This window comes from Oncorhynchus clarkii, chromosome 5 (genome assembly GCF_045791955.1).
Source record: "Oncorhynchus clarkii lewisi isolate Uvic-CL-2024 chromosome 5, UVic_Ocla_1.0, whole genome shotgun sequence".
NCBI lineage: Eukaryota > Metazoa > Chordata > Actinopteri > Salmoniformes > Salmonidae > Oncorhynchus > Oncorhynchus clarkii.
The window spans coordinates 50,316,019-50,343,066 of NC_092151.1; the positions used below are offsets into that span (position 1 = coordinate 50,316,019).

The following is a 27,048-nucleotide window of genomic DNA, read 5'->3' on the forward strand; positions in this document are numbered from 1 at the left end:
AATGAGACAAGGATTTCCCTACCGGCCAAACCCTCCCTAACCCGGACGACGCTAGGCCAATTGTGCGTCGCCCCACGGACCTCACGGTCGCGGCCGGTTACGACAGAGCCTGGGCGCGAACCCAGATTCTCTGGTGGCACAGCTGGCGCTGCAGTACAGCGTCCTTAACCCGGGAGGACCGTTCCATTTCTTTTTATCCTAAAAAAACTCCATAGTCCTCGCCAATGACAAGCATACCCATAACATGATACAGCCACCAACATGCTTGAAAATATGAAGAGTGGTATTCAGTGATGAGTTGTGTTGGATTTGCCCCAAACATAAACACTTTGTATTCAGGACATAAAGGTAATTTCTTTGCCACATTTATTTGCACTTTAACTTTAGTGCCTTATTGCAAACAGGATGCATGTTTTGCAATATTTTTTATTCTGTATAGGCTTCCTTCTTTTCACTCTGTCAATTAGGTTATTATTGTGGAGTAACTATAATGTTGTTGATCCATCCTAAATATTCTCCTATCACAGCCATTAAACTCTGTAGCTGTTTTAAAGTCACCATTGGCCTCATGGCGAAATCCCTGAGCGGTTTCCTTCCTTTCCGGCAAGTTAGGAAGGATGCCTGTATCTTTGCAGTGTCCGGGTGTATTGCTACAGTACACCACCCAAAGTGTAATTACACTGTAATAACTTCACCATGCTCAAAAGGATATTCAATGTCAGCCTTTATTTATTTTTACCCATCTACAAATAGGTGCCCTTCTTTGTGAGGCATTAAAAAACCTCCCTGGTCTTTGTGGTTGAAATTCACTACTCGACTGAGAGACCTTACAGATAATTGTATGTGTGGGGTACAGAGATGAGGTAGTCATTCAAAAATCATGGTTAACACTATTATTGCACACAGAGTGAGTCCATGCAACTTTCATGTGACTTGTTAAGCAAACGTTTACTCCTGAACTTATTCAGGCATGCCATAACAAAGGGGTTGAATACCTATTGACTGAAGACATTTCAGCCTTGCATTTTAATTCATTTGTAAAGAATTTTATAAACATAATTCCACATTGACCTTATGGGGTATTGTGTGCAGACCAGTGACACCAATCACAATGTAATACATTTTAAATTCAGGCTGTAACACAACAAAACATGGAAAAAGCCAGGTGGTGTGAATACTTTCTGAAAGCACTGTACATACCCCACCAGACACCACACTATGGATTTCTTCACGGTGCATAAACCAAAGACAGATTGAATGGATCGCTCAGTTATGTATAGAGCCATGTCATCATGGAATTCTCTGCCACCAGAGGTTACACTCAGGTAAAAAGCAAGTTTAGCTTTAAAAAACAGATTTAAAAAAAAATTTGGTTGTATCACAGCACCTCTTCTCTTTCTAAAGATCTAATTTAACTGTAGTGTATATAAGAATATGAATATGTATATGTGAATAGTGTGTAAATAGTATTTTTGTTGTCCCTTGTAATATGTTACGTTGTTCTTGTCTATTACTTTCTGTACTTTTTCATGTATTTGTACGTTGTATGTGGACCCCAGGAAGAGTAGCTGCTGCATGTGCAGTAGCTAAGTGGGATCCTAATAAACAAAACTTTCTCTCTCTGTTTTGTCACATATGCGATAATTTAATCCAAAGGGAGGTCATTGGATGTTACCTTCCCTGGTGATCTGGACTGGTTTGCTTAAATGAGAGAAGACAGAACAGAACGTCTCACTCTGGCCTCTCCTTTCCGCTCCTTAATGATCTGATTTACCCCTAGTCAGACACACACACACACACAAAAACTTTGATCGTTCTATTCAGCTTTTTGCATTTTTTTTCTATTAGACACAAATTCCCTTTGGGTGTCAGAGGGCGAAACGTGAAGCTGCCAGTGTTTTATGTCACACCTTTAAGCAGCGTCAAAAAAGCACAAAAAAAGGCCAGAGCGCGAGAAAAGCAAAAAAGAAAAGAGGGAGATAAAAAAAAAAGGGAAGATTATTACGTTTAGTATTTACAAAACCCCTTTTGAAAAGCAGAACGTGTAAATGGGTTGCTCACAAATTGTGAAGACCCAGAGGTCAAGGAGAACTTGAAGTAAGAAAATTGATTCCTGCACACTAAAAAAGCCACTTAAGCAAGAATGTGACAATGATTTATTTTACAATGTGGGGGGTCAGGCCAATGCGTCTGCTATGTCAATGCAGTGCTATGACTCAGGGACACCTCTTCACACCTCTCTGTAGAGCAGAATGATAAAAAAAAAATAAGGGAGGAGAGGTGTCCTGACTCTTGCGGTCACGTACTGCGTGGACTCCTGTGATGGAGGGAGGGGGGCGGAAAGACGGGGATGGAGAGGGGGGTGATGGAGAGGAAGAGGGGACATTGTACTGTGCCCCAGTGACAATGACCTTGCCCACTAAGTCATAGCATCAGAAGATTATATTTTTTATGCATCCTTGCTGCATTGATAGAAGTCACCCAGTTCTAAGGTATGTGTATATATATATATATATACCATATGTACCAGTCAAAAGTTTGGACACCTACTCATTCAAGGGTTTTTCTTTATTTTTACTATTTTCTACATTGTAGAATAATATTGAAGACATCAAAACTATGAAATAACATATATGGAATCATGTAGTAACCAAAAGTAGCCACCCTTTGCCTTGATGACAGCTTTGCACACGCTTGGCATTCTCTCAACCAGCTTCACCTGGAATGCTTTCCCAACAGTCTTGAAGGAGTTCCCACATATGCTGAGCACTTGTTGGCTGCTTTTCCTTCACTCTGCGGTCCAACTCATCCCAAACAATCTCAATTGGGTTGAGATCGGGTGATTGTGGAGGCCTATGTCATCTGATGAAGCACTCCATCACCCTCCTTCTAAGTCAAATAGTCCTTACACAGCTTGGAGGTGTATTGGGTCATTGTCCTGTTGAAAAACAAAGGATAGTCGTACTAAGCGCAAACCAGATGGGATGGCATATAGTTGCAGATATGCGGTGTCTCTTGAATTCTAAATAAATCACAGCCAGTGTCACCAGCAAATCACCCCCACACTTCCTCCTCCGTGCTTCACGGTGGGAACTACACATACAGAAATCATCTGTTCACCTACTCCACATCTCACAAAGACACGGCGGTTGGAACCAAAAACACATATTTGGACCAAAGGATTTGACCAAAGGACAGATTCCTACCGGTCTTAATGTCCATTCCTCGTGTTTCTTGGCCCAAATAAGTATTTTCTTGCTTGGGCCAAGAATGATAAAATAAAATAACGTATTTTCTTCTTATTGGTGTCCTTTAGTAGTGGTTTCTTTGCATCAATTTGACCATGAAGGCCTGATTCACGCAATCTCCTCTGAACAGTTGATGTTGAGATGTGTCTGTTACTTGAACTCTGAAGCATTTATTTGGGATGTAATTTCTGAGGCTGGTAAATCTAATGAACTTATCCTCTGCACCAGAGGTAACTCTGGGTCTTCCTTTCCTGTGGCAGTCCTCATGAGAGCCAGTTTCATCATAGTGCTTGATGGTTTTTGCGACTGCACTTGAAAACACTTTCAAAGTTCTTGAAATGTTCCGCATTGACTGACCTTCATGTCCTAAAGTAATGATGGACTGTTGTTTCTCTTTGCTTATTTGAGCTGTTCTTGACATAATATGGACTTGGTCTTTTACCAAATAGGGCTGTGTACCATCCCTACCTTGTCACAACACAAATTAACTTTAAAGAAGGCACACCTGTTAATTTAAATGCATTCCAGGTGACTATCTCATGAAGCTGGTTAAGAGAATGCCAAGAGTGCAAAGCTGTCATCGAGGCAAAGGGTGGCTACTTTGAAGAATCTCAAATTTAAATATATTTGGATTTGTTTAACACTTTTTTTTGTTACTACATGATTCAATATGTGTTCTTTCATAGTTATGTCTTCACTATTATTCTACAATGTAAAAATAAAGAAAACCCTGCAATGAGTAGGTGTCTCCAAACTTTTGACTGGTACTGTATGTATATGTGTATGAATGTATGTACTGTGGCGTACAGCAGGTCAGCCACCAGGGGACTCGTTGAGGCCTGGTGGCAGACGGAGTCTACATCACGAGGCGATGGCTCCCTCTGCTGGACATGCCAGGTCTCCCTGGTCTACCACAAGTGGTGGAGAATGCAGGCATTCTGATAACGTGGTCAGATCAGGGTTGATGTTTACACAGCATCAGCATGGACGAGTTGATAGCTCAGTTCGTCCGGGCCCAACAAGCACAATAGGCAGTTCAGGAACAAACGCTGGAGGAACAGCGACTACAAAACGTCCACCTCGTTGAGGAAATCAGGAATCTGCAAGGACGAGTGTCTCCTTAATCACATCCCAACCAGTTTTTAATCAAACTAACGGAAGACGATGACATCGAAACATACCTCTATACGTTTGAACAGACAGCACTACGGGAAGGATGGCCAAGGCCGAAGTGGGCAAGTCTGCTGGCCCCGTTCCTCTCTGGGAATGCCCAAAAGGTGTATTGGGACCTGAACAACGAACAACGAACTACAACGGACTCAAACTGGAGATACTCAGCCTCTACGGGTACAGCCTGGCCCATCGGGCTCAACTGTTCCACGACTGGAGGTTCGTACCCAACGCATCCCCACGAGCCCAGATGAGCGACCTACTGCACATCACCAGGGCATGGCTCCTACCCGACGTATCCACCCTCTCTATCCTCGACAAAGTGGTCCCGGGTCGCTTCTTATGGGTGCTTCCCCATGATATGAAGAGGGCAGCGAGTCTATGCGCGCTCCAGACCTTGGAGGGCCTCCTGGAAGCAGTGGAGACTTATCAGAACACTCAAGCCCTGCTGAGCGGGAGCCAGGCCGAGTCGGCGACCCGTTTGAGGGGACGGGAGGACAGCCCCACCGCTGTGTACCCCGAACCGACAGTCGGCAGGTCCAAAGGACCGCTAACCCGTGGAGAGACGGCTGGGGTAGGGCTGATCCGCCACCGACGACCCCAGGTAGATGGAGACCAAAGGAGGTGTTTTGAGTGTGGCACCTGGGGGCACTTTGCCTGGAATTGCCAGGCTCAAGAGGAGTCAATGCCATCAGTAAGCCCCGGAGACGAGGTGGGTCACGCCGTGAACTATGTCACCTCCTGCACCACGAATCAACAGCACCCATGGTCCCGGTGAAGGTTGACGGAAACGACATGGAAGCTCTATTACACTCCGGAAGTATGGTTACACTCGTAACCACGAGCCTGCTGAACCAGGAGACCGAAAATGGTAGGGAGATGTCCATTTCCTGTGTTCTTGGTGACACAAAGCGGTATCCAACCATATGGACCAAAATCATGACGCCACAAGGGAGCTGCCAGATGATGGTGTGTGCAGAACCAGAGTTGCTGGTACCTTTCCTAGTGGGACGGGATTGTCCGCTGTTCGCAGCCCTATGGGGGCATGAGCTGAAGAAAAAGATACGAGCCAGTCGAAGAAGAGAGCGGGGACAACTCATCGCCTGTGCGGCCCGGAAGCAACCGGATGACCAACCTGTATCTACGGGTCTGGAGTCGGACGTGGCACCAGAACCCGACCCCCCTGGGGAACCACTGGAGGGGGAGCCCAGCCTCCCCCTCCTCGATTTCGAGGGGCTAATCGAGACACCCGCTGGGGGCCAACTGAGGGGACAATTCGGGACGGCCCAGTGTGAGGATCCGATCTTGAAAGCCGCCGCAGCCCAAGTGATAGTGGTGGATGGACAGCTACTCCCGGGGGTGAGTGACTGGCGATACCCCCATTTCCAAATCAAGAATAACCCTTTGTATCAGGTGTCGCGCCAACAGGGGGAACTTTGAGAGGTATTGTTGGTGCCCCGACAACGGTATGTGGGAACCGTTCTTCAGCTGGCCCACACCCACCTGTTGGGGGCGCACCTGGGAATGGAGAAGACCCGGGAACGGATCCCCGCCCGGTTCCACTGGCCCGGGGTGAGGAGGGCCGTGGAAGACTACTGTTTGCGGCTGCCCGGAGTGTCAACTCACTGCAGCAAAAGCACACTTCCGAAACCCTACCGATCATCTCTGTGCCATTTGAACGCATCGCCATGGACATAGTGGGACCCCTGGTAAAAACAGCACGAGGACACCGGTACATCCTGGTGATCCCGAGGCCATTCCCCTACGGGCGGCGGTATCCAAGGGAATCGCCCGGGAGCTGTTCTACCTCTTTAGCCGGGTGGGCATCCCAAACGAGATCCTGACAGACGAAGGTACTGAGTTTATGTCCCACCTAATGAAAGATTTGTGTGCTCTCCTGCAGATCAAGTAGATCCGGACCTCCGTCTTTCACCCGCAGACGGATGGGCTCGTCAAGCGGTTCAATAAAACGCTCAAACAAATGCTGCGGAAGGTCATCGAGCAGGACGGGAAGAACTGGGACCAGATACTACCCCACCTAATGTTCTCAATCCGAGAAGTACCCCAGTCCTCCACTGGGTTTTCCCCTTTCGAACTCCTCTACGGGAGGAGGCCACGCAGCCTACTGGACCTTGCCAAGGAGGTGTGGGGGAAGCCCAGCCGACCACCTTACGCAGCGTGGTAGAGCACGTGGAGACGACGAGGGAGCGGATGACAGCCATATGGCCAGTGGTAAAGGAACATATGGAGAAGGCCCAACCAGCCCAAGTCCAGGTCTACAATCGGGGAACCCAGCCCCGAAAATTCCAGGTGGGAGACAGGGTGTTGGAATTAATCCACACGGCCGAAAGTAAGTTCCTGGCAACATGGCATGGGCCAGAAGTTTAGGATAAATTGTCAGGTATTGTGAAAAACTGAGTTTAAATGTATTTGGCTAAGGTGTATGTAAACTTCCGACTTCAACTGTATGTATGTATGTATGTATGTATGTATGTATGTATGTATGTATGTATGTATGTATGTATGTATGTATGTATGTACATATACATACATATATACATACATACAGTAAATGCATGCATACATACACACCTTAAAACTGGGTGACTTCTCTAAAGTAATGAAAATGATTATTCCTGTGTGACAATTTTTTAATAATGCTATTTTGGCCCAATAAAGATGACAGTAAAGTTGGATGTATTTAAAAAATTAAAAAATCTTGGTCAGTAATTGTTTTGGTTTTTCGGGAGGTATCTTACAGAGAAGTATTTTTCTTGTGAAAACAAATATGTCACTGTGAAGGACAACAACAAGCTACTTACTGTATTGTGATAGCATATCCAAGTAATTGCAGGCCATTAACTTTGGTCAAAAGCAAATCAGAAGTCAGCTTAAATTCAAACATTTGAATCTCCTCAGTGAGAAGAAATCCGTTTCCATTCAGTCTTGCTGAATGTAAAAGCATCTCTAGGCAGAGCAAGGTTAACATCTTGAAATGAGCAATTGGACTTCAGAAATAATCCCGCTCCACTTCAGCTCGACTATAATGTGTGTTATTTGCTTAAGCACATTCAACTCCCGCCCTATTTACATGGCAATAGAAAAAAAAGAACTATTTGACCAAGAGCGATTCATTCAATTGAACCTCATCCATAAAGTCAGATTCCCCCCCTTTTTTATCCCCCTTTTTGTATCCCAATGTAAATCTAAATGGTAATAACCAACCATCTCAATATGATACCTCGCCACTCCCTCCCATTCCTCAAGCTGCATATTGTTTTTCCCCCATCGACAAAGCGCTAGATCCTCCAGTCCCTCTAGTCCTCCAGTGTAGAGTAGCCCTATTGTCAGGATGCTAAATTGAGGACCGTGAGTTTAAAAACTTAAAGAGGCAGTGAAATATTAGCCAATGTGGGTGAGGAATGACTACGCTGAGTACCGGCCGTGTCAGTGTTTAATGGCGGTGGCTGGATGCATATAAGTTAGCTCAAGCATGAAGGGCAGTGGGACGCTCATGTGGAAAGCCTCCCCCCGCTCCCTAGTCCCCTTCCTTCAATCCGTCGCCCCCCCCTTTTAAACCGAGCGAGCCCATCAGAAACGTGTCATTTCTCTCATTCACTGCGACAGCCTTGAGACACAATGCAGACTTACCTCTGTGTTGTACACCCCATATATCAGGAAGATGAACAGGCCCTACACACACACACACACACACACACACAGAGAAAAAAAGAGAGAAAAAAGTTGCTTTCTTTTATTATCTTGCGTCATGAATAACATAATGTATTGTATTTCTATACCTACAGTATTTCAACGTATTTACACATATTTCTCTCTGTGGAGGGAAAAGTGGACTGAGCTTAAGGCTGTTTTGTTTCTAGCGAGCCCTACAGAGTGGGTTTGGAGGACTTAAGGGAGTGGAGATCTTCTTTAAACTGGGGCACTTCTGCGAGACAAGCATCTCTGCTGTGCGGTGTTCATCTTCGAGCCGATCAAAACCTGAAACCCAAGGTTTCCTCTGGCTTTACGGAACAGAAATATTTCACCCTCAAGTGGCCATGTTCAATTTGTGTTCCCTGGTAGATAGAGGCACGCAGACACACTCAGACAAACACATACACAAACAGACAGACACACAAAAACACACACACATGTAGGAGTTTATCGAGAATAATCAGTGGAGGAGGCGAGCAAAAGAATGAAAGAAAAGGCAAATAAAGGAAAATATTTCAGGTTCACAAAACTCTACGGCTAGTACTGGGCGCGCAAGAATGGAATGCCCTTGGGCACATAAAGGGCACATTTTTCATTAACCCATTGTTGTCTTTATTGAAAATACAAGCTGTAAATTCACCTTCACCCCCATAATGCAGTCCTCCAACCGTAATAGGCACAGTGAAGAGACATGATTCACAAAGGAGGACTGCGGAATGCAGTCGCCACCCAAAAGATTTTAAAAAATGAAAGGGAAAAATTTCCTATCAATTCCAAGGCTGTCCCGAGTTTGGGCCTAATGTCAGACGAGGGCAGACTCTTCACAGTACAAACTTTTATCAATTTACATAACAAAATAACATATTGTCCTTTTTTCTTTCTTGCTTCTTTTCTAATTTCTGATCTTTCAGCGGTTAGATGACACCTCTTGAATAGGCGACGTGGTCGGGGCATCAATCAAGTGCGAGTTTGGAACATCCAATTTGCCAGAGCAAGATCTCGATGCATCACCATTGACAACATGATTTGGGGGCCCCATTCGCGGTGACAGGCTTGATGGCCTATACGATGGCACCTCCAAACTGGGCTTATCGCCCAACTCCTTTGGTCCTGCTGATGTCCCCAAGGGACTGGCCTCTGTCTGTCTGGTGCCATCTTAGGACATCTGTCCTCTTTATCCAGCCACTCCAAAGGCCACACAAAACAAAATGGATGCACCAGGAGGTGTCACTGTCAATCTAACTATTTCATTACCTGACTCTAAAACTCAAAAGTATTAAAAAATATATTATAAGAAAGGTGTACTTGTCAATATTGTCCTTTACATACGCTTGTTTTTATAACGGTGTGGTTATAGTTAAGACACAAAAGGTTGCCCTTAAAACTCTGTATCGAAGTGCAGTGCTGAAAATTTACCCAACACACACACCAAAAAAACAATACCTAGAGACAGTAGGAGGTAATTTGCAACACATAACACATTGTATTGCATTAGAATTGCAATTTCCTCCTTATTGTTACAAATTAATTATCATGTTTTTGATCATTTCTTTTATTTGCAATTAATATTTTGTTGTGTAGCAAACAAAGTGGGAAAACATCTCTCGCACATTACGAAAAATGATCAATTAGAATATAATTGAGTTAAAAATAAGTGGCATCAAAACAATAATGATGGATTGTTTAAAATGTTAATTCATTAATTTTTCAGTTAAAAACAAACATTGTAAAACTGGAGCGTAATATTTAAATGCATTGTGCGCTTTTCCAAACAGAGTCCGGTTTCTTTTGAACTCTGCAGTAAAATGGTACAAATGTATGCAAAGGATTGGCGTAGTTGCTTTCAAAGTATTGCTACAAATACATCAAACAAAATGGCTGAATTAATTATGACCAAACTAATTAGGGAACAATTGTATGTTTAAAAAGTTAAAGCCAACAAACATTGTGTTTGCAAAAACATATATCACCCTTGAGAACTGTAATGTGGTGCATCGGAAGACAAAAAAGAATACGCAATTTGAATAAACAGTGGGGAAATACTATGTGTGCTAGCTAGAGAAGTAGGCAGTCAAAATCACAGCAGCACACAACTCATTAGAAGGGGTCAAAACCAGATAAATTACTCTCAAACATTGCAGTCAGAACAAATAGATAACTTTGATAACAAAGTAGACTCTCACACCTGGGCCCATATTCATAAAGGCTCAGTAGATGTGCTGATATAGGATAATTTTCACCTTTTAGATCCCAATGAGATATAAGATTATATGGAGGTGGAAGACCTGATCTTATATCAGCATTTGAATACGTGCCCTGGCTTAGGACTTTGAGTCGGCAAAGTGGGATACCAAACTCGTGTAAGAAATACTTGCACTGGCAGCTAGAAGAGACAGTGAAACAGCACTACTGCAAAAACCCTCGTGACGAGTCGAGTCCATCCAAGCATGTTCCCTTCCCTTCACCCTCCCGTCACGACAGCCCTGCGTTGAGCACAGATAAATTCCTCTCCAATTTCAGGCCATACATCAGTTAACAGTTCCCCCTCAGATTGAGAGTGAATGTCTTGTACGTCGCAATGAAGAAGGGCCCTAGCTCCTCATTACTTTGTGACAAGATACAGAAATTCACTTGACTTTTCATTTAGGAGTCCTCCTGCCCCACTTTAAGGATGTGTGCCTTCATGCTTCTCCCTTACCTCCCTGCTGGGCTCAAGCCCCTAGCCTACATAACAAATTATTATAAATGTTTACAGATGACCACCTCCTCTTTTTACAGTGGCCCCTCCCTAATGTGGAAAGTTAGGTAGCAGCAGGTAAAAATCTCACAAAAGGCTGTTTTATTGATGACATTGTCCTTGGGAACCGAAATCTAAATGTACTGAAATGAAAACTATGATTAAGGGGAGCCAGTGTCTCGGCAAGGGGAGTGGCGGGTAGCTTTCTACTTCCCGCAGCAAAATATATATAACGGCTCCTGACACCACTTCTGTACCAAATGGACATGGCCACCATAGCTGCCTGACGATGGGAGAGAAGTCAGCAAGGTGTGGAGCCCTTCCATCAGGTTTAAGCCACCGCCTGATGAGCTCAAACAGTTTCCTGGGCATTATGGAATGTTCCCTTAAGGTTATCGAAGTCCTTCTAATGATGTTATTGTTCCCGATTATTTTGTGTGAATATTTTCAGATGACCACCTCCTCTTTTTTGTGGCCTCTTGGAAAATATATTTTTTGATTGAAAGTGCCATCAGACTGATCAAGGACAGTTGTCACAGGGTTGTTTGACAATTATATTCAAATGATCTAGATGAAGTGAGGAAACAAAAGTTCCCATTTAAATACAACCAACTATAGGTTTCAAAACAACTTTCTTTTGGCTGTTAGTATTGTATGTAGTGATCATAATTTGATTTATAAAATTGTTCAACTTCAGAGCAAAACACTCTCGAGAGCTTCACAAAAGCTAGAATACTTACAAGTCCTTTGGGCAGACATTCTGAGCTACAGAAACTCAGAGATATCATCCAAGTCTCAAAATAGCTCAATAACGAAACAAACTCAGTCATCTACAATGTTAATGTCAGTCCAACATAACATTTCAACCATTGGTGCTCTGTCAAAAAGCAATGCTTTAGCAACAAATGATACATTACAAAAGTACAATTTGTACATGAAATCTTTTCAAAAACAAGCGACAGCCCTGTCCGTAGCTTGGCAGAGGTTGGAAAATTCCACCACACATGGCAGTCATTACGTTAAATGAGAGACAGAAGAGGTTAAAACACGGTGTGAAAAAAAAGTTCACACTTTTTGCGGAGGGTACCTGCTAATGTCTATGACCCCTCTACACAAAAACAGTTTAATTAACTTGTATACATAACTTTCACTTTAACCGCTCACGGCCTGTCAAATAAAGCTGTCCGTCAAAGCCCCGAGCCCTCGAAGTTGATGCTTTGCAGGTCCTCACATTTAGATCAAACTTCTCTGTATTTCGTCCAGCTGGGATGCAGGCAGGCAGCCGCTCTGTCAGAAAGAGAGCCAACTACCAACTCTCCTGATCGAAAAGGCTTGAAGATAAAACTTGTGTTCAAATCTAGCGCATTAAGCATATTCGGGAAAAATATTACATATCCAATACTATTATTAATTTTGTGGATATAACCAAATGAACGACTGCAAAAAAAATCCATATTTTCTACTTGAACCCCTTTTTCAACAGTCTGAAAATAATATAATTAAGACAATACTTAAAAGCTTTAAGGTTTGGGCTAAAATAAATGGATCTCAACGACATACCAACAATTTTATTTGATGAATTTCTGCAGTCACATTTTGGATGACAACAGCAGACTAACAGTGGTTTGCCTAGGGTGATTGTTACATTCAGAAAAAACAATCCTTAGTCCACACACACACACAGAGACACACAGAGACACACAGAGACACACAGAGACACACAGAGACACACACACACACACACACACACACACACACACACACACACACACACACACACACACACACACACACACACACACACACTAACAGGCATTCAGGGATTACATAAACTACAGTATTCTAAAACAAATAAAATATTCCTTGGGTGAGGCATTTCCACATCACTCACATATGTTGGTTGGATTTCATTCTGGGCCAAAAGCCATGTTAAATATGCACTCAGTTGCTTTTATAATGATGGCGGAACATATTCAGCCATCAACACAGTGCCAGGTTGCACTAGGGACAGGACATAAAAAACTATTTCCAGATTAAAGCCTTGATTCTACGAAATCCTTATTTGAATGGGCAAGCCTTTATATTGTTTATACCATATGTATAAAAGTGATGTACTTAAAACAATTTAAGTGATAATGGCCCGAGGAAATACATTGTGTCAGAGCCTGCACCATGCTGTAGATCTGATGTAGGAGAGAGGACAGTGGTAAGCTTTCACAGGAAGTCAAGTGGGGGCTAAACAACACAATGCACTCATGCTAGGGCTGTGACTGTCGTGGAATTTTGGATGACGGTTATTGGCCAGCCAAATGACCACGGTCACCAAAATAACCGATGGAATAGCAACAACCAAAAAAAGCTAAGGACTGCATGTGCAGCCATAGAAATAGAATGAATAGAACGGGTGTCCCCATTCAAGTCAATGATGGCATAATGGGTGGACTGGTAGCCATTACGAGTGTACCCATAGGAGCAAAGCAGGAAGTAAAAGCAGGAAGTGTACCCATCAATATGTGCTGTGATTAAACAACAATTTGTTGATTAAACAACAAAAAATATTTAATTTCATGAGCCAGCTGTTAACACCATTTGAATGAACATTCTACATTACCTTGGAAATTATTGTATCACAATACCAGCCAGCCATTGTGGGTGTACCCATGAGTTTACAAGTAAAATTGACCTTGCGGTAAGCCTCGCTCCAGATTTTTGGGCAACAATCGCAGCGCTCCAATGGACTGTCATCGAGTCCGACAACTAGGACAAGCTCACGTTTAAATCGCATGAAAGCCAGTGAGTGAAGGCTATGGCAGAAGCAGAGTTTTGTTCCGATTTTTTGTTGTTGTTAATGGCTAAATAATTTAACAGTGCACCGGGAGTACTTGCTACTGTGATTCCTGATACCTGTTGGGAGTATCTTTTTATCCAAAATTGTTACATTGTTTGATAGCTCAGCTGGTTAGCTAGCTCCCAGTATCATTGACTGCCAAATGTTGCTAATGCTAGCTAGTCACCTAATTTAACTTGTTTTTTCTAAATGTATGTTAGCTAACTAAGTTAGCAATGTTATGAATACAACTCCTATCTGTTACGACAGCAGGATGCGATTTGGTTATAGCTTTAACTGCATGCTGAGTGAATTCTGAGCCTTTCTGTGGCTACTGTAGCTACACTACAAATATAATTTTATCAGGGTCCCATGAAGCAATTGTAATGACAGTCCACCACAATTTACCCAAGAGTTTCCTGATTAGCAAGCGGTAGTCTGTGTTTAATTTCATTGTGTATTAGAAACACAGTTTGAAATCATTGAGAGAAGATTTTGCAAGTGGTTGAATGGGGAATGTTTTCTGAGGTTGCAACAGTAACCAAGGGGGGTGGGTCTTAGTAAAGGGTCAATTGCCAGGGTTAGGCTTCAAGTACGTTCTATTTATCCTATTTCTATCTGTGCTGCTGCTGCAGGGAGGGGGGCATTGTCCAGGCAACCGAAGATTCGTTTGCTACAACACCTTGCTTGTTTCAGCAAGGAGCAAAAAGAGTCCATGTCACCGCAGAAACGGACTCAACTGCATGAATATGCGTCCCGTCTTCAGTCAGCTGTAAATATATTTTTTTAAACAGTTTTAACAGTTATTTGATTTTCATGAATGTTGTCATCCATAACCGTGGGCTACACGGTTCTACTGTAATTTTGCTAGCCCTAACGTACAGGTTGTACACGCACACACACACACACACATGTGGTCATCCCCCCCCCCCACACAGCACCACCACACACACACAGTGTCAGAGTGAACGGGGGACCCCCAGGCCAGCCACCCCTGTGGAGCAGGGGGTAAACTGAGCCCAGAGAGGGGCAGTGCTGACTGTGATCACTCAGGAGAGGAGGGAGAGTTATTAGCTTAGCCCTGAAACACCTACTTAATATAGGGGCCAGTGCTGATAGCTAGCAGAGCCTAGCAGAGGTGACAGCTTTTGGACCTGCTTGAGGAAATCCAATTGAAAAGCAGCCAAGAGGAACAACAAGCCGAAACAGATGTTGCTTGCTACCACTGGCACGGCGAGGTATACAGCAAGAAACAAACCCATGGCAAATTGTGACACACACACAGGCACAAGCGCTTTGTACACACTCGTGCACACACATACACATCACAGGTATATCATGTACAGTACCATCCTTTTGTATTAAACATATGGTACGCTTATCTAACTTCATCTGTTTCTCTATTGATAATTTGGTATTGGATTAATATTCTAAACTGATATTTGCCAAAATTGAACAAGTTATCAATGAATTCAAAATACATTTGGAATAAATGCACCATATTAAATGGATCACACATAATACAAAATGTATACTAAAGGAATTCTACTCATTTCAACATGAAAACAATTAGCAGATTTAAAGATTTAAAGCAAGGGTTCTCAAAGTTTTTGGGGCCGGGACCACTTTGTAATAGCAAATTCATATATGAACACAACTCAAGTGAGATAAAAAAATAGCATACAAGGAGTTTTTCAAGGAGTTTCTATGACTTCGGCACTACATGGCAGGATGAACCAAGTCTGGGCACTGGGAAGGAACATTTTAAAGGGCCGCATCTCTTGAAAATGTAAGAAAATGTAGCCGTTTTCAAAGCTAATTTCCTGCAATTCTACACATTTTGTCATGGGGCAGAGATTTTTGTTGTTGCAGCTTTAAATATAATATCCTGCAATTCTACACATTTTGTCATGGGGCAGAGATTTTTGTTGTTGCAGCTTTAAATATAATATCCTGCAATTCTACACATTTTGTCATGGGGCAGAGATTTTTGTTGTTGCAGCTTTAAATATAATATCCTGCAATTCTACACATTTTGTCATGGGGCAGAGATTTTTGTTGTTGCAGCTTTAAATATAATATCCTGCAATTCTACACATGTTGCTATGAGGTAGAGAGAAACCGTTGCAGTTTGAAAGTTTAAATTCCAGTGCATTTATGTCTTCCACTCCAAAAAAATGTTGAGGGGGAATACAAGAACTATTGAGTTGAAAATGTGATAATTGGTGGAGTACTGTGGATACCAATATCCCTGTGAGCCACCCATACACTTTTTTATTTTGGTATCTGGCCGCGGACCCCACTTTGAGAACCCCGCGGATTAAAGAATCCATAACAAAATGTCAAGGTTGTTGAAAAATTCAAAGTAGCCTAAAAAATACTTAACATTTCACAGAGGACCCAAAACACCAAATAATGTTCTGGTTTTCAGGAGAGAGTTGTCCATTCAGAAGGGCTAGTTTTGGAAGGTCAGGGAAAACATGTATTGAGCGAGCGCTGAACAAAACTCTTTCCCCCCTGAGCATCCCACCCCATTTTCAAACTGCCAGCAAAGCATCCCGTGGAAAATTGAAAGATCTAATCACAGTGTTCTTTCTCACATTGTTTCTCTAATATTAATTGAGTTTGGCAAGGCTGACCATGCCTCATTCATAATAACATTCATTTATTTTTTCCATTACACCCTAACAACTACGAGAGAGAGGGAGAGAAAGGTGAAAAAAAACTATCCCGGTAAAATCAATGGTGACATATCTTTATAGCCAGTCGATGACAGATGTCACAACATTTGCCATCGGTCTAACATTCTGTCGGTGTGTGTTGTATTGATTTTACATCAGAGGGCCAAATGTTATTGATGAACCTCCTTCGGTAACGGATGAGAGCACTATTGTACTTCTTATTGTACTTGTTCTTGTTTAAGTACACCGACGAAGCCACTCGAGTGGCAGCTTTTCCATTCACTAATGTACTGATTTTGTCTGGTGTGTTAACTTAATTCTGGAACGTTTACACCAATCTGCCTGTTACAATACGATTCGAATCCAACTGAGTGTGTAACCGTATACCCGGATTTATCCTAGCGTACACATGTGGGAGAAAATAAGGGCGAAAGAACGAACTGTAAACAAACACACTTTTAAACAAGACAATTTGGCATTGCATGTTCCCAGCGCCAAGGAAAACATACGCGCAGAAAACTGATACAAACTTTTAACACATGGGTCAAACCAAACTCTTTGAACTGGCAAAGGAAAGAGAAGCCTGAGTGCCAGAAAGCTGTTTAATTAACAATACTTAGATATCCAACAGACATTTTTGGGCGCCCCCCTGTCAAATTGCATGAGACCCCACTGTCAATCTTGGGGCATATTTTAATTACACATTTTCCACTAACGGGGGTGGGGTGGAGGTGGAAAACGAACTTACATCTCTGAGAAGCAGTGAGCAGCTGGAGTTTGGGTTGGGCTGGGAATCTCCCTTATACACAAACACTCAAACACACGCTCTCGGCTCTGAACTGAGAGAGAATAGTCCAACTGACTGTGGATAGAATCAGGCACGCTTCTACCATCATCACTACACTAACACCTACTGAATGCAGAAAATGTGATACTTTGCAGGATACCTTCAATTTCACGGCATGAAAAAAGGGGAGAGAAGAAGGCCAACTTACTATTTCTCTTTGTCAGTCTCCTATGTAAGCACAGTGTATTGACTGTATTTTTCAGGCATTGTGCTGGGCTTATTATATTAAAATCATAATAACAGTGTCTATTTGGACTAGACGCTAGCTACCCTTTGTAGCAGATACTATTTGCAACAGCTAAAGCTGTTACTACATGTCATTCCATTCATTAATGGCAAACTTAAAACTTCCCCAAAAACAAGCTTCTGTGTGCATTAGAAACACCACACAACACACCGGAGCAAAATCACACTAACAAAAATAAATAAAACGCGCTGATATGCAAACTCAGAGAAAGTTGCACTAGCGAGGGAGAGAATTATTATCCCAATTCCTGGATCCTAGGGACGTGTTTCCTCTCTTCTTCTTCCCCACCTGAGGTGAGGCGAGCTGGGGTTAATGGCATATGCCAACTGCGGTGACGTGTGGAGCCAGCGGCAGTTCAGGCACTTTGCCGGAGTATCCATCATGATAAAGCAGGGGACCCGGAGTCTGTCACATGCAATCACAGTTTACTACGGATCGCGGGACTTCAAAGTGAAAACGAATGGTAGTTCATCGACATGAAGACTTCATATATCTTGTTTTTGGGGGGGAACTTGTCTTGTCTTTTTTCTCTTTCTATTTGTATGGCTCTGTGTTTTTGTGTCCCTATTTAAGATGCCATAAAATATTCCCCTCTTCCTACTGTAGAAGAAATGATTCAACAATTTCGTAAAATATAATTTATACTAGAATTTATTACAATACAACTAATTGAATTTGGAATAGTTTTTTTGCGTATATTTATTTCTCTGCTTTTAAGGAGTAATTATCTAAGAGGTCTTACATTTTAAAAAAGGGATTAAAAAAGGCCCATATGGCTTTTCGGCCTTTTCATGTGATTGAGCATCGCAAAGTGTTAAACGTGATAATCATAAAAATTATCAACCACAGGAAAGTGAAACGAGCCGCAATAACGTCGCTGCCTCAGCCTCTCGTTCCGCGCGACTTTCTCAACTCCTGGTCGACTAACCTCTTTAATCTAGCCTACTAATGAGTCCAAATGACACAGGCTTGACGTTTTTGAGATGGTGTTAGGGCGATTTTCTGCCCCGGCCGGGGCCCTTCTCAAAGGCATTTGATTGGCACATGCTTTCACTTAATGAGGATAATTACTAGGAATAACAACTGGGGAACCACATCTGCTCAGTGTAACGTCGGAGCAAAGGGAGGTGGTGGTGCCCCGATCTGTCAGAGAGAGAGAGAGAGAGAGAGCGCACTCTTTTTCCCACCTTCAGCGGCATGGGCCCATTCTAACACAAACCCTACCTCCTCCCTTCTCCTTCCTTCCCTACCTCCTTCCACCCCTCCCTTCTTCCCTCCCTCCAGTCGACAATAACCAGATTAATAGGAATCAGCATGTCGTTGTAAACACTCATTAGGGCCAGGAGGCTCGGCGGCGCGCGGAGGAAATGACACAAGATGCCGGGTTGTGTGTGTGGCTCACCCTGTCCTGTGTGTGTGAGAAAGCACAGCACGGCCATGGGAGGAAGGGCAAAAGGCCAAAGGGGCTGAGGCTGAGGCTGAGTGACATCCCCTTGGCTGCCGTTGTTCTCTCTGTCTGCGACTCCATGCCATATTTGCTTTACATAATGCTGCTGTAACATTGAAACAACAATGCTGTAACGTTTGAAATAGCCAGGTAGTTCCCTGGGCAATCTTTATGCGGGAAAAAAATCTAAATGCATAGCATCCCTTTTCAGCGTAAATTCTTAGATAAACCGACAGACTGAATTTTCCTTTCTCTGTTCAATAATAGCTGTGACATACAATTAAGCTTTCTTTCGAAAAGGAATAATGATTTACAAAGTCAAGGCCCCTGAATAATACATTGTGTTTATTTTGGTTTAATTCACATGCGAGAAAATAAGCGAATAGCTCACTTGCAAATTGGCATGTGTATTTGACGGCCTTTACCCCCCCCCCCACCCCCCACCCCACTCAGCCCTACAAAATATTTAAAAGATGCTGCTGCCTTGCCCCATGCTGACCCAGTTCTCACTAATTATCTGCAAAGTAGGCATCAAAGCAGGCCAAACAGTCTGCAGCACTTAGATAGATTCAAACCCATTTAAAATATATGACTGCGATGTGGTCGGGCTGAGGGCTCCCCTTTCTAACTAACTAATCCACCAAACCTACCCCATCTTGCTGTCACAGCCAGACGAGCACGTCTGTGTGAACTGTGAGCTCACAACAGGTCGGAGAAGGCAAAGAAGTGGTTGAACTTATAAATAGAATAGTCATTGTTCTGAATGTGTTATTTCAGTGTTGGAGTCGTCGGAGTGGTTCCTGACACTGCTAGGTGGGTGGTTGGCAGGGGGAGGGCAGAGGAAGGGGGAAGGGGGGGTGTTGTGTTATTATAAAAAGGGTCATGAAGTGAGAGTCAGCTGATCATGTGTTTCGGGTCATGGGCTTGCACTATGGTTTGCTTTCATATGACATAGGCTATTACTAAATTGAGCTGGCAGGTAAATTCTAAAGCAAATAAATGCTAGTGGGCTTAATACAAGAAAGGGTATTTTTTGAGGTGGTGGTGTCGTGAGTAACGACAGGAATTTAGAATTCTCTCTCCTTTTGACAGGAAGCATATCATTCTTCCCGGCTTATTTTCCCAGCAGCACCGATATAGTCAGGTTTTTGGGTTTTCGCTCGGATGGCGTTTGGTTCAAAATGAGGCCCTTCTTTATTCTTAAATACCACACATTGCTCACTTATGCGCTGCTGGTCTATTGGACTTTAAAAATATTTTTATGGAATTAACCCAAATATAATTTTTCAATTGTATTTGTGAGACTTTGACAAGGGTTTTAAGGAGTTGATATTTTATTGCTAACATTCATTCATAAAACATTAATTTATTTCCATAAGAAGTTACGGAAATGCAATATGAAATGTGTCAGTGTTCTCCTTAGACAGTGTACAACACTTATCTACTTCCAAAGTTAAGTAACATGAAATGAGACATGAAAAAATAACAAGAACAAGTTTGAGGCAAATGCCCCAAAAATATACTACCTAAAAAAGCACACTATGACCTAATTGCAAATGCCATCTTCTTAGGAATTCATAGTAAGAGACAACACTGACCTTGAAATCTTGTTTAACATTGTTTTGTGCCGGTAAATAAGAATTTGTTATTAACTGACTCACCTGGATAAATAAAAAAGCAAGCAATTGACTTTTTCCTCTGTGCCCTTTACCCTGTCCTCTCAGGCACCCTGTATTTTGGGGGGGATTTATGAACACATTTATGAATACATTTATTGGACTGATATACGCATGCCATGTTATTAATGTGCTTGTATGTATTTGACACTACAAGTTCCCTAGTACTTGTTGCTACAAAGTGATACCCTAGTACCTGATGCTACATAGTGATACCCAATCACCTGTTGCTACAGAGTGTCTAATGAATGTATTCAACTACTTATAAATACATTTTTTTACTATAATCTGGGCCCAGAACTACATTTTCATCAATAGTTTATCAACTGCATTATTAATGCTTATTCATGAAAGCTATCATGAAGTGTTACCAAAGGTTTTAGTTTACCCTGAAAAAGTACAGTTGTGAGAAAACAGAAAATATTAGCATTATTTAAGTTAGCATTTGATGCGAGATATCGCCACACTGAGTAGGGGCTGTGTCTTTGAACTTTACAAAGGCACTGGATTCCTAGGGGGATAGTGTTCCTGCCTGCTGCCGTCTCAAACAATTCAACATGTAAAACATTTCCCTGGTAATCTGACCATTGGGCTGTGTGTGTGTTTTTAAATTCAACCTTTATTTAACTAGGCAAGTCAGTTAAGAACAAATTCTTATTTACAATGACGGCCTACATCAGCAAAACCCGGACGACACTGGGCAAATTGTGGCCCGCCCTATGGGACTCCTAATCACAGCCGGTTGTGATACTGCCTGGAATCGAACCAGGTTGTCTGTAGTGATTCCTCTACCACTGAGATGCAGTGCCTTAGACCGCTGCGCCACTCGGGAACAGTGCGAGTGTGTGTGTCTGTGTTTTATTATTTTTTTATTTTACCTTTATTTAACTAGATGTAGATCTAGTTTATTACCGTAGACAATTACTTTTATATTCAGAAAGGATGTTTGCAAAAAAACAAAAACATTATGATACCTTTCTGTTTTCTCAATGACATTCAATTCAGCATTGAAAAAAAGTGCAAGTTAAAGTTTGTTCCACCTAAGCGAGTCTGACCACAAGTCAGAGACCACTGTGATGACACTCCAAAGGCATTTGATTAATCATTTTTGTCTTCTTCTAATGCAGGGGTGTCAAACTCATTCCACGGCGGGCCGAGTGTCTGCGGGTTTTCAATTTTCAATTAAGACCTAGACAACCAGGTGAGTGGAGTTCCTTACTAATTTGTGACCTTAATTAATCAATTAAGGACACTTGGCCCTCTGTGGAATAGGTTTGACACATGAATTCTAATGCCCCTAAAAGTAACTGAAAGTAATCAGATTATGTTACTGGGTTAGGTCATCTAAACTTTTGGACCGGTAACTAGTAACTGTAACGGATCACATTTAAAAAGTAACCTACCCAACCCTGTGTGTGTGTCTACGCAGGGGAGACAGAGGAAAGGTGTGTGTGTGTGTGAGACACTGCCCCGGAGAGGCTGCCCCGGAGAGTTCATGTGAGTTGACTGACTGGACAACTGCCTGGAAAGCTGGACTCCTGTTTTTGTTCCCTGTCGTGCGCTGGGATTTAAAATAACCAGTCTCCCCTTTGTCTGAGGTGGGAAACGGGGAGGTGACGGGAGTTGGAGACACACAGACACACACACACACACACACACACACACACACACACACACACACACACACACAGAGAGAACATGACCCAGGCCCACTCCCAGGGCGCCCCCGATGGAGGTATCTTGGCATCCACACGAGTGAGCGTACGCATGGCCAAAAAATTCCGCCGGGGATTGCTAGTGTGGGGGGGAAACTGAAGCATGACACACAGCTGCGACAGCTGAAAGGAGTGTAAACGGCCCCCTGATCTCCTCCTGGGCCACAACCACCATTAATCAGAGACAATCACCAGCCAGTGGACTGGGGGGTCAACTCAATTGAATCCATTTGAATCCACTCAATTCAGAGACATGACACCAAATTCACTTCATGACTAGAAAATTATTTGAAATATCTTGTTTATGAGTTGTAGTTCAAGTTCATGTCAAGAGCAGAATTCAGAGGATGACACAAAATTCAGTCCGTGACTAGAAAATCATGAGCAATGTTCCATTGTGACGATGCATTTTGAGTTAATATCGGAAAAAAAAAAAAATATCGGATAAAAAAGCTCAATCCACCTGGTGCTTTGCCCAATGTGGCATTATGACCCTTTTGCCTCACTTAATAGACTATATCATGACATTTGCTTATGAATGATTTCTGAAAAATCATTATATGCCTTTTAAAGGGTTCATAAAGCCTTAACACTTATTTAAAGTGTCAAGTCTTTTTCGACAGCCTTAGAAGTCGGGCAGAAGGGAAAGTTATCATCACTGCCTACAATTACCCCAGTCAAAGGCTTAGCTCAAAGGGCCTGTCAAAACAGCCACAATGAGTCAAACAATCAGTCAAAATAATGTCAAAACAACCCGTCAAAGGAAAACGTGAAAAAAGTCACATTCAACAAATAGAGAAACATTCTTGAACTGAGTTTTAGTTAGAACATCTTGAGTGTCTAAAAACGCTATGCTCTTATGACTATGTCTTTGGCCCAGGTAGACACTCTCTCTCACACACACACAAAAAAATGTAAAAAGTCCTTCCAAAAAGCCCAAAGCCCTGATTCCTGACTACTAAGACTGTGATTATGCAGGCAGCCAATTCTGATATTTTTTCCACTAATTGGTCTTTTGACTAGTCACATCAGATCTTTTTCAGAGCTGATCTGATTGGACAAAAGACCAACTGGTTAAAAAATGATCCGAATTGGACTGCCTGTTGGCTAAAATTCCTATTTTTTTTTAAATGTAATTTGTTCCATTGGCTTCTAAAATGCCATTCGGACAGCCAATGTGTATAGAACCAGTATTGATGAATTGACTGGGTGTCATCTTTGACTGAGCAACAGTCATGTCATGGTAAAGCACAAATTATATTGGTTCTTTCGACACCATATGGGTATTCAGAAATCTCATCATGACAAATGACAATATATTATATATGACACCACATATTAAATTAAATATAATTTTGACAGAATGCCCAGGGAATACAACATATTTTAATCCGAAAAATAAGATGTTAGGTTTAGGCACTGATGTTAAGATTGGGAAATATCTATTATCTCAAATATCAGAAAGTAGCCTCTTTAAACATGCTAAAACTTAATTCCACAACGAATCAATTACATCTCATCATTAGATTAGCTTATCAAATCTATTCCTTCAGCATTAAACATGATTAAAAAAGTCAACCGTTTCTGAAGTGCTGTTGAATGCATTTGGAATTAAATTTCTATCCAGGCACTGACTATTAATTTCAAAGGAAAAGTAAAAGCTATTGTCATCATCAGCAACTTCTAATTAAAAAGCTTGACAAGAAAGTGCACAAGTAAAAACAGTTACTGATTTCATCATATTTTCCCCACTGTAATAGTAAGAACTTGAAGGACTGAAATTACACTGCCCTCTGGTGGTTCAAAAACAGACATTTTAAATGCCTTATAACCTCTGCTGCACAAAAACAAAACCTTAAACACCAACAACTTTAAAAGCAACTATTCTATAACTAATATTGTAGTTTCCTCTACACTTATTAACAATGAGCAAACTCACAAAGTTCCAACTTCCAAGCCCCAGCCCATTTGTTTTCTCACTCTCACCCTTCCTCCCCCAATCTCTCGCTCCCACTGCACTCAAAAGTTATTGATAGTTAGAAGTTATGGGCTAATAATACGACGGACAATGCATGGCCAGGAGCCCATTATGCCCAGGTAATGGATAGCAGGGAGCTATTGAATGACACTGCACGGAGATTGGATGACGGAGGGTCGGCGATTTATGGCCAAGTGAAGCCCCCCTCCATGCTATTTATTTCCAGCTTGATAAGAGAACAGATGAGGCATGGTGGTATTTATGGTCCACAAGTTCATAAAGACGGCCGGGAAGGAGTTAAAATCCTCTCATATTCTAGGGATATAACACAACATGACCAAAAGTATGTGGACACCTGCTCACCAAACATCTCATTCCAAAATCTTTGGCATTCATATGGAGTTGGTCCCCCCTTTGCTGCTATAACAGCCTCCACTCTTCTCGGAAGGCTTTACACTAAATGTTGTAACATTGCTGCAGGGACTTGCTTCCATTCAGCCACAAGAGCATTAGTGAGGTCAGGAACGGATGTTAGGCGATTAGGCCTGGCTCGCAGTCAGCGTTCCAATTCATCCCAAAGGTGTTCAATGGGGTTGAGGTCAGGGCTCTGTGCAGGCCAGTCAAGTTCTTCCGCACCGATCTTGACAAACCATTTCTGTATGGACCTCGCTTTGTGCACAGGGGCATTGCCATGCTGAAACAGGAAAGGGCCTTCCCCAAACCAACAAAGTTGGAAGCACAGAATTGTCTACAATGTCATTGTATGCTGTAGCATTAAGATTTCCCTTCACTGGAACTAAGGGGCCTAGCTCGAACCATGAAAAACAGCCCCAGACCATTACTCCTCCACCAAATGTTATCATTGGCACTCTGCATTCGGGCAGGTAGCGTTCTCCTGGCATCAGCCAAACCCAGATTCATCCGTCAGACTGCCAGATGGTGAAGCGTGACTCATAACCCCAGAGAATGTGTTTCCACTGCTCCAGAGTCCAATGGTGGCAAACTTGACACCACTCCAGCTAACGCATGGCGATCTTACGCTTGTGTGCGGAAGCTCGGCCATGGAAACTAATTTCCTGAAGCTCCCGACAAACAGTTATTGTGCTGACGTTGCTTCCAGAGGCAGTTTGGAACTTAGTCGTGAGTTTTGCAACCAATGACAGACAATTTTTACGCGCTACGTGATTCAGCACTTGGAAGTCCCATTTTGTGAGCTTTTATGGCCTACCACTTCGCGACTGAGCCGTTTTTGCTCCTATACGTTTCTACTTCACAATAACAGCATTTACAGTTGCCCGGGGCAGCTCTAGCAGGGCAGAAATTTGACTAACTGACTTGTTGGTAAGGTGGCATCCTATGACAGTGCCACGTTGAAAGTCACTGAGCTCTTCAGTAAGAAAATTCTACTGACAATGTTTGTCTAGGGAGATTGCATGGCTGTGTGCTCGATTGTAGAAACCTGTCAGCAACGGGTGTGGCTGAAATAGCCGAATCCACTCATTTGGAAACTTTTGCATACATAGTGTATGAGGGAGTTTGGTGGACAATTGATACTTTGTCTTTATGTGTAATTTGGTTATTGTAGGACTCTCCCACTACCTTAATTCAGATGAATGGGACATAATGAAATATCGATGAAACTATTCGATATAATGTATCACTCTAAAATGTAAATGTACAGTGAACAAAAATACAAACGCAACATTTAAAGATTTTGTCCCATGTTTCATGAGCTGAAATAAAATATCCTAGAAATGTTCCATACACACAAAAAGCTTATTTCTCTAAAATGTTGTCCACAAATGTGTTCACATCCCAGTTAGTGAGCATTTCTCCTTTGCCAAGATAATCCATCCACCTGACAAGTGTGGCATATCAAGAAGCTGATTAAACAGCATGATCATTACACAGGTGAACCTTGTGCTGGGGGTCAATAAAAGGCCACTTTAAAATGCACAGTTTTGTCACACTTCACAATGCCACAGATGTCTCAAGTCTTGAGGAAGCTGTTGCCAGAGAACGGAATGTTCATTTCTCTACAATAAAACACCCCCAATGTCGGTTAAGAGAATTTGGCAGTATGTCCAACCGGCCTCACAACCGCAGAGTTGTGAATAGATTGCCCCATGAATAGATTGCCCCATGGTGGCGGTGGGGTTATGGTATGGGCAGGCATAAGCTACGGACAACGAACACAATTGCATTTTATCGATGGCAATTTTAATGCACAGAGATACCGTGATGAGATCCTCAGGCCCATTGTCGTGCCATTCATCCGCGGCATTCACCTCATGTTTTAGCATGTCGCAAGGATCTGTACACAATTCGTATAAGCTGAAAATGTCCCAGTTCTTCCATGGCCTGCATACTCACCAGACATGTCACCCACTGTGCATGTTTGGGATGCTCTGGATCGACATGCACGACAGCGTGTTCCAGTTCCCACCAATATCCAACAACTTCGCACAGCCATTGAGGAGTGGGACAACATTCCACAGGCCACAATCAACAGCCTGATCAACTCTATGCGAAGGAGATGTGTCTTGCTGCATGAGGCAAATGGTGGTCACACCAGATACTGACTGGTTTTCTGATCCCTGCGCCTTCCTTTTTTGAAGGTATCAATGACCAACAGATGCATATCTTTATTCCCAGTCATGTGAAATCCATAGATTAGGGCGTAATTAATTTATTTAAATTGACTGATTTCCTTATATGAACTGATAAAATAAAAACAATATCTGAAATTGTGGCATGTTGC

The 27,048-nt window shown here is 42.5% G+C and overlaps 1 protein-coding gene across 2 annotated transcripts in view; it reads right to left on the minus strand.

Annotated features, from left to right (window-relative positions):
• LOC139408964 (adhesion G protein-coupled receptor D2) overlaps window positions 1-27,048 on the minus strand; it is a 158,143-nt gene that overhangs the window by 78,850 nt on the left and 52,245 nt on the right. For both annotated transcript variants that reach the window (XM_071153495.1, XM_071153496.1), the window contains exon 21: window positions 8,070-8,111. In XM_071153495.1, coding sequence (XP_071009596.1) covers window positions 8,070-8,111 — 42 coding nt within the window. The remainder of the gene's footprint in view (window positions 1-8,069; window positions 8,112-27,048) is intronic.